General features: G+C 38.3%; 1 protein-coding gene across 1 annotated transcript; it reads left to right on the forward strand.

Moving 5' to 3' along the window:
- The first annotated feature begins 8,207 nt into the window (after positions 1-8,207).
- On the forward strand, positions 8,208-13,212 carry kbtbd8 (kelch repeat and BTB (POZ) domain containing 8). Its single transcript, XM_032513925.1, has 5 exons — positions 8,208-8,223; positions 10,036-10,243; positions 10,436-10,742; positions 10,938-11,757; positions 12,091-13,212. The coding sequence occupies exons 1-5, from the start codon at positions 8,208-8,210 to the stop codon at positions 12,552-12,554; spliced, it is 1,815 nt and encodes a 604-aa protein (XP_032369816.1). The 3' UTR covers positions 12,555-13,212.
- The last annotated feature ends 1,278 nt before the right edge of the window (positions 13,213-14,490 follow it).

A 14,490-nucleotide genomic window follows, 5' to 3' on the forward strand; every position in this document is an offset into this window, starting at 1 on the left:
ATATTTTTAAGGAATTTAACACTTAAGCAGAGGTGTGTTTTCAAACAGGCTTAGTGGCTTGACGGTTAATGTTGAAGTATGGATTTGCTTCGCGGGGTATTTTGCCAATGGTGATGTTATTAGTGTTATAAGTTAGCAGCACACTTCAACAACTGGACCCAGGGTGAGTCTGAGCGGGAAGGAGGAAGACTGCTGTGACATTATCTTCTGCTGTGCGCTTAGAAGTGGGGAATTTATAGCTCACAACAATATAATAAGATATAGTTTAGGGCTTTTGTTTGACATCTAGTGTCGGTAAAATTAATTTTAATTGAGTTTCCTTTTAGTGAAATGCTCTGAATGAATTTAAGCTGGGCTTTTATTGTGAAGGGTGGAACTGCCTTTTTAGTGACTTTCCTCTTAGTGAAATGCTCTGAGTAAATTGGAGCGAAGCTGGACGTTTATTGTGAATGACACAGAAGAGCCAGCTTAATGACAACACCCCTTTTTCCTCAACCTTTATTGTGCGGTCATTTAGTTTAATTCCCAGTTTATTATTTTCCCATATCCAATACTGTCCAAAAAATCAAATTCCAAAAACCAAGTTCATTGGGTATCTAGGAAACCAAGTGTGAAGTAGATTGAATAAAAGGTTCATGAGATGTTTCAAAGACAGACAGACAGACAGACAGACAGACACACACACACACACACACACACACACACACACACACACAGGGAGATATATCCCAATTTATTAAAGACATTGAAACATCTTCATAGAAAACACTAATAACAATGAATAACATCTTTACAACATCATCAAAGTCAAACAAATCCTGATAGACAATGCTCATGATACTGGTTACGTTGGGGCTGCTGGCAGTATTCTGCTGAGCCAATACTAGTTAAGTTGGAAGTTAAACAATGACAAATCCATTATTTGCTTTGTACTTGAGCGACTGCATTTGAAATTAATTTGAAAATAACAAATTTATAGTCCACTAAATTTAAATAGTTAGGCAACACCACCTTTCCAAGAGTTTATCTAATGTGGATGTAAACACCCTCAAATCAAAACCAAGTCAGCATTTCAACATCCTTTCATGCAACTTGTTTCATTTCAAATCCAGTAAGTACTTAGAGCCAACACAATAGAAAATATTGTGCTATCTAAATACTTATGAACTGCACTGTATTTCTAACTAGAAAAGAATGAGTTTTCTAAAGAACATTTTCAGATGAAGCTTTTAAAATGGCTAAAATAGATTCAAATACAATCACTGAATAACAGTTGAAATGACAGTTCAAACGGAAGTCCTGATAGAAGTTAAAGTTTAAGTGCTGAGTGAAGTTGAAGTTGAAGGCACTGAAAGAAGTTGAAGTTGACAAAGTGCGAGTGATCAATTAAACTACAAATTGATGTCAGTTGAAATCAAGGCCATATAGCCAGGGTTTAGAAATGAGTGAGGTCCAGATTTTTCTCTTTCAGTAGAGATTATTTACTACATTTCTGGATGTGCAAAATTCATACCAAAAAGACACATGTACAAAACACAACCCGTGCTATACACTACACACAAACTCAGCATCTATAATTAAATACATACATAAGGACCTTGTGGGAAAAATACAATTATATTATAAGTACTGTACTTAAGCCCAGTTTTGAGGTACTTTTAATGTAATGTACTTTACTAGTATTTTCATTATATACTACTTGGTACTTCTACTATATACATACATTTAGTTTAGTTTGTTTCTTTTATTTTCAGTGTATAAATCTAAAAGGAATTGTACTAATGTAAAAAGGGTATGTGTAAAAAGCTAAGGCTTCAGGCTACACCGTTTTGATGAGCATTAACTTGCTTTGGTGCATCACTTCTTTAAAAGTAATGACTTATTATTGTTTATTTAATATTATTTATTTGTGTATTTGAGCTGCATAAGTTGAAAACAACAGAAATAAACTAAACAGGAAAAATTCCCTGAAGATTCTTGGGCTGTGTGGCAGCTCTAAAATGTTAACATACAAGCTGAAATGAAATACAAAAGGTTCCACTTGTGACTTGTTAGAGTATGCAATATGATGGGGGGCTGAGAATGGCATTTAAACAGAAATCCTGGATGATTTGTGGGGGAAACATTGTATTCCTTTTTCAGATATTCAGATTTTTAAGAATATCATGACCATTTTCATAATCACCGGGTTATTTAAGCCAATAAATGTAAACTGTGGCAAATGTGTAACAGTTATGTCTCACAAAGAAACAACATAATTTATGTTTTCAATGTTTTTAAATAGTATGTATTATAATAAATGTATTAAATACATGAAAAAATTAGGAAAAACACTTTTCCATCCACTGTCCCCGCTGCTCAAAAATTCACATGCCTCTCCTAGGTAAAAATAAGAATGCCAGGCTAAACAAAACCCACCTAAAACACTTTATTAATCATTGAAAACATGAAATACAGTTATGAGCCTTTCAAGTACACATAATCTTGTGTAATCTCAAATGCACATACGATGAGTAAAACACGTTAAATGAGAGGTTGTATAATTCTTGAACAAAAACATGAAAACTCGCTGGGGATATAACAAGTTTGGTAACATTTACACTTTTGGTTTTATTGCCTTTGGGTATGCAACAAAAGCTGTACAATCAGACATTTACCATTTAAAATTTACCATTTTTTCATGATTAACATGTTTTGTATTATTTTTAACACAAAACATACAACTCATAAAATGGACACATCACATCCCCAATACAATACTATGCAATAAAATTGCAAAAGAAACAAACTCTAAACCAAATAAACATGTACTATATATAACACTGTAAACACATTGCATATGCCTATCCCCAGTACATTGCATCCTAGGACCAAAGAGCTCAGGTACCCATTTTTAGTGTAAACATTTAATCTTGACCTTTTTTCAAATGCTTCTTCTCTCGCCATCTCACAAGCCCGTATTTGAATTAAATATACGCCTTTGTTTCTCCATACTCTCAGAAAAATCTGTCTGGCTATCAAAAAACTGGTTTGGACCCAACTTCTTGTGTGCTAATCTATCCCGTTTAAATTTGACCTTTCTCCTAGATCAAATAGTCTTGGGCTGAATGGTACCTGGGTCCCTGCAATCTGACATAGGTTATCATGTATCCTTGTCCCAAATTCCTGGACCTTGTTACAGGACCATAGGAAATGAAGTAATTGGCCGTCCTCTGTCTTACACATTTCCGACACTTTGGTGTGTCTCTTAATCCAAATCTAATCAATTTGGAGGGAGTCCAAAAGAAGCAACGCATAATCTTAAACTGAATGAGGTGGACCCTCATATTGCGTGACATAGTTTTATTATCCCCACCAATTCTGTCAAACTCCCCATAATTCACTGTTACATTCAGATCCCTTTCCAATGTCTTCTTGAGGGCAGACCAGGCTCCATCCCTGAAGTTCTGAATAAGCATAGAATAATACTTATAATAATAGCTTCATGCCCTTTTCCAAAGTTCATCAACACCTTATCTAAACATTCTGATGCCTTTGGGGCAGATGAACTAGATCCAAAAAATAGAGATGGTGAAGTTCAAAATAAAAAAATAAAAAATTGGAACCTGGGGATTCCAAATTGTTGTACCACACCCTTAAAGGATTTCAATATCCAACTGAGATACAGATCCCCCAATGTAACAATTCCATTTTCCTGTCAGTGCCTCCATAAAATGGGAGATCTACCAATACATTTCCCATGTTACCATTTGAAAACCCCTGCCCCAATAATTGTGCAAGATGCAGTCTCAAAACTTTACAGGAGTGTAGTTAAGATTAAAAATGAAGGCAAAGTTTATAGATGGGTGAGTCTAAGGCTTAGACTCACCCATCTTTAAATTTTCCCTTCATTTTTAGACTCTAAGCAATGGTGCCAGAAGTGAACCCAGGAGCATGATGGCTGCTGAAGGGTTGGGTAGTTTGTCAGGCTCCACTCCAATCCTTTCTAACTCATTTCTGCTGCTAATTGTCAGAATAGCCATTGCATTTAATTATATAATTACTGGTTCAACGACAAAACAAAGAAACCAGTCAAACAACAATCATGGAGATGAAGGAAATGTTTGTGCATTACTGCTCTGCTGTGCTTTACGGCTTCTGCCACTACCACTTGGTCAACACCTAAGTGCAAACAAACAGATGTCCCAGGCTGATAACAACCAGTTGGTAAATGGGAATGAAATTTCTGAGACTGAACTTCTTCAGACATGCTATCTACTTGATCATCAAACAATCTGATCACCTAGCAAAAAAAACAACATTGCCATCTGCTAAAAAACCTATGTCTAAACCTAAGGGCATTCTGGGTGGACATTCAAACATTCGGAGCATATTGCCAAAATGTGATCAGATTCAACATCTGCTAACTAACTCTAATTTAGATTTTTTTAGCGTTGAGCAAAACTTGGCTGCACAGCAACCTCCTGATTTAGAAAATTAATGTAACTCCCTGATGAAAAACCTCACAAATACTAAGACATGTAAAGTTAAACAAGGAAAAGTCTCCTTACCAAGGGTGTACAATGACACTCACCAGCTAATGGAAAAAAAAGAGACTATGCATTGAAAAAAAGTAGGAAGTAAATGGAGTTACCAGCACTAACAATTCAGCCATTGCAAATAAATTCAATAACTTTAGTCAGTCAGTGGAGAAGCTTGCTGAGTATTTTGAATCCGCAACCCTAACACAGACTATAAAGTCTGAGCCATCAAAGTTTTTCCAAATTAAGGAGGTCACTCAGGAAAAAGTACATAAAATCCTTAGTGAACTAAATAAGTCTAAGGCAAAGGACGTGTTTGGGTTGGACACTGCCTTTACCAGAACTAACTGCTCTGCCCTGGTTAAACCTGCAACCCACTTGGTAAACCTTTCCATCAGCAAATTCCCACAAAGTTGGAAACAAGCCATCATTACTCCAATTTTTCCGTCTGGTGCAAAGGATCAGCTAGGCATTTATAGGCCAATCTCAATATTGCATGATCTTTCCAAAATTTTAGAAAAGATTATCACAGAACAGTTAGTAGAGCATCTTAAAAGCAACAAATTTATCAACTACAAACAGTTTAGATTTAGACTAGGGTACTCTACAGAAATGGCTAATTGCTACCTTACCGAGAACATCAAGAGTAAGTTGGACGAGGGTAATGTTGTGTGAGCCATGTTTATAGACCTAAAAAAGATCTTTGACACCGTGAACCACAATATACTCTTGAATAAACTCACCACCTTCAACTTCTCTGAACATGTAATCAGCTGTTTTGCATCATATCTGGGGCATTGAGAGCAATGTGTTAAAATAAACACTGAACTCTCAATGTCATTACAATCCACAATGGGTATAATACAGGGCTCCATCTTGGGGCCTCTGCTCTTTGGTTTATACATACATTAATTACCAACATGCTGTCAGTCAGCCAATTGTGAAATATATGCTGACAACACAGTAATTTGTGCAACAGCTGGGACACCAAGTGCAGCAGCAGAGATCTTGACCAAGGAAATGTATATACTAGTGGCTTAAAGATTACCATCTAACACCCAATGTCAAAAAGACCTTATCTATGCACTTTTCTATTAGAGGGAAGGCCAAGTGTACGATCAAATTAGACCAAGAGGCCATAGAGGAAGTCGAGGAATTTAAATTTTTAGGTGTCATTTTGGATTTTCAACTCAAATTTAATAAACATATTAACAAACTTTGTAATACTGTCCGGACAAACCTGAACTGCTTCAAAAGGACAAGGCAAAAATCACTTTTGGCCAGTCATGTTTTTCAGTGTTAGGGACACATTTTTGGAATCATTTACCAACTGAGATAAAAACACAAACCAAACTGAAAACCTTTAATAGAAAGGGGAAATACTGGCTGAAAGAACACCAAAGAGAGATGAACTTTTGGCAGCCCAGGCCCCTCACTATCGGGGTGGATATGGGTGAGCAGGTGCAAGCAGCTCGATGCTTGGGGTTTGTGCTGTTACGTGATGTGTTGGTTTGTGTAATGTGGTCTCAACTTTGTGAAATGTTGATGTAATATATTAGTGTACAATGTATTTGCTGCATGACTATGTAACTCACACTATGTAGTTCTTTTAAAAAATTTATTTGGATTATATCTTTTTAGAAAGGCCTGACCAGGGATTGGGGTTGCAAATTAGCCTATTGGCTAGAAACCTTTTATGCAACACATCTACACATATTGTTATGGCCTTGACTGTTATTATTATGTATGTAATAATGTGCGCTCTATTGTCCCTGACAAATAAATTGATAAAAAATAAAAGTAAAAAAATAAAAAAGTAGGGGTTTAGAAAGTAGGGAAAGGGCCATGGCACCCCGACTTAAAATCCCTGGCCCGATTTGGCATTGCCGCCGGTGTGATCTCATTGCAAGATGGTCTTGAGTTTAATCACTTAAGATATTATATCTTAAGTGTGATTCTGGTTCCACATGCCAGAACACTGCTGCTGCCATGGGACTAGTAACACAAAATGGTAAGATCTGGAAAAGAGATTTATGTCCATCATGCCAGATGAATCGGGAGCCTCTCAACTCACAACAACGTACAGGCCAAAACAGAAAGCATGGGGTTTATGATTAGGCTACAACATGTAAAAACAACAGTTTTAGAAAATCAACTGGGAACATAGTAGCAACTTACAACATTATGCACAAACGTGTGATTCAATCTTTGGCCTTTATGGCCACAGCTGCACTGATACATTCACTGTACATAGAAGCAGCACGTAACTATAAGAGGTGAACTAGCGAGGCAGAAGACTTTTACCATTGTGAATTTAAAATCTAATCAACATACCAAAACTCCTTTGACTGAGTGCAACAGATGTGTTCAATGCAAAGAGAGGATGTACAATCACATTTACATCTGAGCTTTAAAAACTCAAACAAAATCACGTACATTCAAAACTTGTGGCCTACAAAATGTGTTACTACAAATCAACATTGGCTAATGTCTTTTGGAGGAAATGTAGGCCTACTGATCTGCCTAGATCTGGGCATATTAGTAGGGCCACAATTCAGAGCTTCTTGATTATGTTAGGTTAGAGTATAATTTGAAAAATATTCTGAGCTCTAGGGGTGCCTGGAACCCTTTCAATGTAATTTTTTGAAATGTTAATCTACTGTGCTAACTGTGCATTTTAACAAGATTTTGGAATATCATGATAGGGGAAACAAGGAATTATGTAACTAGAAAGACACCGAGAATTCTGAGAAAACAATAATGCTGAGCCAAAGCGCCAATACTACAAAGATGAGTTGGTATTACAAATGAAATTGGATATTCATCTATGGAGAAGCAGACATTTCCAAAATGCAGTTTCAATAACTTTTGAAGTTTTGAGTGATCTAGGCATCTAGATTTGGGGTTTAGTTTCATGATGTTGTGATATTCCTATAGCAGAACTCCTTAGCTCACAATAGATTAACACAGACTTTATTTTATAGCAATAAATTTTTTTTAGGGGTGCCAGGATCAAGTTTAAAAAGGGTTAAAATCACCCCTGTCATTAAGTCCTCTGTGTACTTTTAATTTTAATACATAAGACATTGGTCCAAGGGCCGATTAAAAGACTGTAGGCAACTGTACAACCATTGATTAGAACAGTCTATTGGCAAACCAGATGTTGCATAATACAACAATACAATTTGTAAGAAAGTTTGATTTGATTTTGTCACTCACTTTATTGTTTTAACACATACTCAAATTTATTTTATTTAATCTGTACGCCTAGCTATATGACTAAGTATACAGGGATAATACAATCCATGCAAAGTAAAATGATTCCTCATCAGTTAGTAACATCTACCCCCAATGCTTCAACTTATTTATAGTACTAGACAGCTCAGGTCACTGCACTCAGAGTGCTTTCTCTCTGCTATGGACTACTCTTTATCCACCTGTTCCATTCCAGATGGGCTGCTTTGACTTTTTTTGGGTCAGTTATATCGAGTGAAGTCTGTAATTCTGTTGCTGTGAATAATTTGCCCATACGGCTCCCAACTTTTTTTTTCTCCCTATTTCAGATGAAAGCAATACGATTGGCTGTGAGATCCGAGATTCTCTTGTGATTGGTTGTTCCTTGTTTCCGGGGCCCCGCTGAGCCCTCACTGACGTTTCTCGAGTCTGCCCCGAGATAGACTGGAGAGAATGGCTGCCAGTGGAGGTTAGCAAAAATCTTCCTTGTTTTGTGTACTAGTCGGACTTAAATACGCCTTTTAAAGTTAGAATTTGTGTGTTTGTATGTTCGTTGGGTATAGTCTTTTAGACTAATAGAAATGGTCGTGACATGTTGCATCCTCGTTAAAAGAGGTCAGGCTCTAACGACTCCTCAAAAGTGTTGGTTATCCTTAGCCTCGCTATGCTGCTAATGTTAGCTGTCTGGCTAACTTTCGGCCGGTTAGCCTGCTATCCAGCTGATTGTGTAAACACTTGTTTATTTCAAGAAACAGCCATGTGGTGGTTACAATTGCGGCTACCAGTAGAAATGCACTAGACATTGCGTTAAATACTAGTATGTTTTTCTAAAATTGAAACTTTAGTGCTGAAAGCATTTAAGTTTGTCTCACCATTTATATCTCGCAATGTTGTGTCAAAGAAAGCTTGCTAACATTAGCTCGGTGCTTAGCTGTCTGCTAAAAGTTAAGCTTGCTTGTCAACTAACGTAACCGCGAGCAATGCTGTTTGTCGTGATAATCAAACATTCCGACGAACTATTATACATTATTAAATAACGTTAGTTTGTATTATTCTAGTACAATTAGCCCTCCACACAGTTGCAGTCGTCGCAAAAGGATTTGGGATGTTATCAAGCTAGCTACCACCTTGCGAGAGAGTCGTTTTCTATTCACTCATAGCGAGCCTTTGTCCTGTCAAGGAGTTAGCGTCATACAACACGAGGTATTTGTTGGAAAAGTTTGTGTTCCTTAACAGCTGAAAATACAAGACTGTACTGAAACAGTACAGAAGGCATAACGTTGGGCAGCCACTTGTAACGTTTTAACTTGCCACAACACGCCTGACAAGGAACACGTTAACTTTGCTATAGGTAAACCACGAGTATATAGACTCACATGTTTTTCGTATGTTCAGTCGGTCAGTGAGAACATGAATAACTTTGGCCCAAAGTAATAAACAATCAGATGAAGAAAAAACGAGTAACGCAGATTAGACGTTTTTGTAGTTGCCACGATGATTAATGTAACTGGGCCAAACATACTCTTTGCTCATACACGATTTTTCAGACCAGAATACGTAATGTACCTTTCTCAGTAGAACACTTCCTCAGTGACCTTTGCCGTATGTATTTGCAGTAAAACTTTTTTGTCAGAAATTTTGGTTTATCACTATTGTGTCAGGTTTGTCAGTATTGTTAATAGTCACCTTTTCAACATATCAAACTCTACCATTTGTTTCATCTTGTGTTCTTTTAAAATGCATGGCACAGTACAAGTTTATTTTTAGATTTTCATTAGACTGCACACCTATATAAAGTGAATTATATCAAGAGTTTGTCAACAGGAATACTTGTTTACCAGTTAGAATTTTATGACCCTATCAAATCACATTTTTTTAAAAGAGTACTGTAACTATCTCTGAGGTACTGTTGTTTAAAACTAAAAGAACAGAGATCTTTTTTGTAGTTTTTACTGATTATTTGAAGGTAAATTGTTAGTGTTTCTGCTGACCTGCAAGTGTAACACTTATTTTGTTGCATTTCTATGTTCTTGAAATTAATAATAAAATATTGGTCAGTATTTTGTCATTTCATCAAGAATAGCATTATCATAGATGAATGTTTGTTTGTGTTTTTGTTGTGATATGGATCCCTCTGGTTCAGAAATAAAGTTTAAAGTGAAGTATACTCTAAAAATGGCGTGATATCATTTAGGGGTGATGTAGTCCCCCGCTAATGTCTACACTGTTACCAAAGGTGCTATTGTGATATTTTTCTCTCTCTTTGTGCTGTGTTGTTCAGAGGTAGGGAAGCTGTTACAAGTACAAAATGGGACACCACCGAGCACCAACTACAACGGAGTAGATGCTGTTCATGCCTGTAACATCCTTCAGCAGCTCAAAGCCTTGTATGATGAAGCACAGCTCACAGACATTGTCGTAGAAGTGGACCATGGCAAGACTTTCGCATGTCACCGGAATGTCCTTGCAGCAATTAGCCCGTATTTTAGGTGGGTAATGTGGGATGTATACAAATATTTGTATTTTCACAATTAAGAAGCCAAAAACATACTAAAAACAATATTCAGATCAAAGTTCTTGTCAAGTTTTATTATGTTTGAATCATGCAGTTGTTGTGTGAGAATTGATCAATATAGTTATAGCATTTGTTTTTTTTGTTTTTTTTCTACCATCACCACCAGGTCCATGTTCACCAGTGGCCTTACAGAGAGCAGCCAGCGTGAGGTCAGAATTGTTGGGGTGGAATCTGAATCCATGCACCTCGTCCTAGACTATGCCTACACATCCAAGGTCATGCTTTCTGAGTCCAATGTCCAGGCCCTGTTCACTGCAGCCAGCATTTTCCAGATTCCTGCATTGCAGGACCAGTGTGCCCAGTTCATGATCAGCAGACTAGACCCCCAGAACTGTATTGGGGTCTTCATGTTTGCTGATGCCTATGGACATCAAGAGCTGAGGGAACGCTCACAGGACTACATCCGCAAGAAGGTCAGTTTAACATGAGAACAGGATTGGTTTCTTAAGTTATTTGCATTGTGATTTTGCTTGCTGCTGCCATAGTCCACTTTTCATAAAAAAAGCAACAACCTCAGACTTGTTTTATTCTGGCCTTGAAATAGTGCTTCCTTAGTTACGAGTGTGTTTGCTTCCTAAAATCTGAAAACGTTTATCTTTTTGTGGTAGTTCTTGTGTGTGTCAAGAGAGCAAGAGTTCCTCCAGATGACCAAGGAGCAGTTGGTCAGCATTTTGAACAATGATGACCTCAACGTGGAGAAAGAAGAGCATGTCTATGAGAGCATTGTCCGCTGGCTGGAGCATGATCTTTCTGGCCGTGAGGCCCACCTAGCTGAGGTTTTTTCCCAATGCATCCGTCTGCCCCTGCTGGATGAGGCCTTCCTCAGTCGGATACCTGCCTCTTTTGCTTGTGCCCTATCCCTGTCGAAGGACCCTGCTGAGGCCAAAGCTCGCCTCACTGGCACCAATGGTTGCCCACAGCGCCTGGGTATGACTGCTTCTGAGATGGTCATCTGCTTTGACGCAGCTCACAAACACTCAGGGAAGAAGCAGACAGTGCCTTGCCTAGACACAGCCACAGGAAGAGTGTTCAAGCTCTGTAAACCACCCAATGATCTCCGGGAAGTTGGTATCTTGGTGTCCTCAGAGAATGACATCTACATTACTGGAGGTTACAGGCCGAGCAACAGTGAAGTGTCCATTGACCATCGGGCAGAGAGCGACTTCTGGCAGTACGAACACGCAGGCAACCGATGGCTTCCACGTGCACCTCTGCTGAGAGCGAGGATAGGCTCCAGGCTTGTGCACTGCTGTGGGAAGCTTTATGCATTGGGAGGCAGAGTATATGAAGGTGATGGGCGCAATGCATTAAAGTCAGTAGAGTGCTACGATGCCAGGGACAACTGTTGGACAGCAGTCAGTCCTATGCCAGCCGCCATGGAGTTTCACACTGCTGTGGAGTACAAGGATCGCATCTATGTCCTCCAAGGTAAGTTTAGGTTTGGGTTACTTTATTTGTACCCTTAGGTATAATTAGTCAGCAGCAAGAGTATGACATCCATCATAACACACAATAAAAAAAAAAAAAAAAGACAAGTACTTAAAATGTAATGTAGTAATACTGCTTATATGAAACAATGCAATGTCTACAGTGAGCTGAAGTTGATTTGATAATGTCATAATTCTCATTCATTTAAAATATTCTAAAAATATGTACAATATTTGACATTTATGTCATACAGTATATGACAAAGTATGTTAAAGCAGTTGACCTAAATATAATAATAATAATAATAATAATATTTATTTTTGTTTTCTGCAGGTGAATATTTCTTTTGTTTCGATCCCCGTAAGGACTATTGGAGTCATCTTGCACCGATGACTGTCCCTCGGAGTCAGGGTCTGGCTGCCTTGTATAAGAACTGCATCTACTACATTGCCGGCATCTGCAGGAACCACCAGCGCACCTTCACTGTGGAGGTCTACGACATTGAGAAGAGCACATGGAGCCGCAAGAGAGATCTGCCCTTTGACCAAGCCACAAGCCCGTATATAAAGGCCATGCTGCTGCAAGGCAAACTACACCTGTTTGTACGAGCCACACAAGTGATGGTTGAGGAGCATGTGTTTCGCACCAGCCGCAAGAACTCCCTTTACCAGTACAACGATGAAGCAGACGCATGGACCAAAGTTTATGAGACACCTGACCGCCTCTGGGATTTGGGTCGCCATTTTGAATGTGTCGTGGCCAAACTTTACCCACAATGTCTACAGAAAGTGCTTTGAGGTAGCTTGGTTTTTGTAAACCAATCTATAAGGCAGAGGGAGTAGTGTGTCCTGCCTGCCTTGTGCCTGGTGTTACCTTGGGTTTGCACCGCAAGGACCATTTTGGGCTAAGTCTTAAGTCGTTCAAACTTTGGTTCAACATGATCAAAATGGGGGTGCTTTTAAAGATTGCAGTATTTTTTTTCCCAGACAGCACCAACTACCCACACAGATGCTTGTTTAAAAAACAGTACAATGAATCATAAGTGCAATTATCCTATTTTTTGCTTGTTGTTGAGCCATGTTCTATTTTTGTTTTAGATGCATATAGGTAAGGATTTTTACAAATCATAAGCATGCGAATGAGGGTGTTGGCAGGATAAAAGTGCCCTCTGGAGATTTGGATGCTATGTGTCGGCATAAAGTGAAAATCTATATATATATATAAATGACTATATAAACTATGTATTCATACGGGTAAGATGAGTACTATAGCTCATTAGTAGGTTGCTGGCTCTGAAGCTTTTGTGTTTGTGTGTGTTTTTACTATTATTTTTCAAGTCTTTCATCTTATTTTATAGAAAGGTTTTGAAGTGTGCTTATGATTTACATTACCTTAGTGTTTTTGAAGCTTATATGATATATTTAGGCCCCCTCTTTCTTCATATGCGTCGGTGTGTCAAACAATACACAAGTGTGGCTTCTGAGCTATTTTTAAGTTTTGCTTGAGATTCCAGTTGCATGGGGGTCTTATACCTTCCACTCTTTGAGTTGGCATCCATTTTGTGTCACATGTGAAGACAACAAGTGAAATTGTCACTCCCCGATGTAAGTTGAGCGCAGATTTGAGTCGCGCATGCGTCACTTTGCGACGAGTAAAGATGTGAGTTGCGGATGTGTCACTTTGCGCCAAGTAGCATACAAAATGCTAACAAGAGACTTCTGTAATGTCAATACAGTAAAAATGGACCTACTTAACAAAGTTTGTTCACTGCTGGCTACAAGCTAGCAATCAAACACAACAAAGGCTGTCAGTCGAATGGCATTTTGAGCTAACGTTAGCAATCAAATAATCATAGATAGCTAAAACTTTATTGCAATGATTCCTATCTTCAGTTATTGTTTGTAATGAGAAGTTTATTATTTCACAAATTTCAGGAGGACACTTTATGCCGTAAACCGTTTAAATCTGAGCATGCGCGACTCACATCTGCGCTCACCACACATCGGGGAGTGGCAGAAATGCTAGAATACTCACTCTCCACATTGGAGAAACAAGGACAGAGTCAAATTTGTGTCAACACTAAGTGGAACGTTCAGACCAACTAACAGGCTTACCTCAGAAACTTCAGATATGTTTGATTAGGAGAAAAGGGACATTTCAGGCCATAGCGTTGATTAAGCAACTGTGTGAAAAGCTCAGTTAAGCATCAAGCTCTGTTGAGGTTGTTTTTTGACATTGGATTAATAATCATTTGAAAAAGGTTGAAAGAACCTTCATCTTAAATGCCAAAAAAAGCATTTGAGGTCTTGTTATAGTTGATCTGGACATTGAAAAGAGTTTTGTGGTAGCAATAAGTCATGGAACTGTGATTAGGCTATATTACATTATATTACCTTGGTTAAAGTGCATTCATTGTTTTGTGTGCTTGTCTCTGCTAGTGAAAATCCTAGTAGTTCCAGTGATTGTGTGGCTGTTGCATGGGTGCAGGCTTGAAGTGATGCGTAATTTAGTGCAGATCATTTGGGATGCCGATGTGCCTGTGGCTTGAAAAGGGGCCTCAGAATCAAAAACTGTTCCTCCTGATGAAGAATATCTGAAAAGTCTTACTCAGCGTTGCACTGAATCACTCTCCACTTCAGCAGTCCTTAACTGCAAACTTTACGAAGCACCCTCTTGAACAAGTAAGGGTGCCTCAGGTTGTGTGCTAGTTCATCTAACCATGAGCCATCAATA

This window comes from Etheostoma spectabile, chromosome 4 (genome assembly GCF_008692095.1).
Source record: "Etheostoma spectabile isolate EspeVRDwgs_2016 chromosome 4, UIUC_Espe_1.0, whole genome shotgun sequence".
NCBI classification, from domain to species: Eukaryota; Metazoa; Chordata; class Actinopteri; order Perciformes; family Percidae; genus Etheostoma; species Etheostoma spectabile.

Excerpts from the sequence above, each read along its gene's own strand:
- kbtbd8 (XM_032513925.1), top strand. Across the intron at positions 10,743-10,937 it reads AGGACTACATCCGCAAGAAG|TTCTTGTGTGTGTCAAGAGA; the intron begins GTCAGTTTAACA and ends TTTTTGTGGTAG. Across the intron at positions 11,758-12,090 it reads TCGCATCTATGTCCTCCAAG|GTGAATATTTCTTTTGTTTC; the intron begins GTAAGTTTAGGT and ends TGTTTTCTGCAG.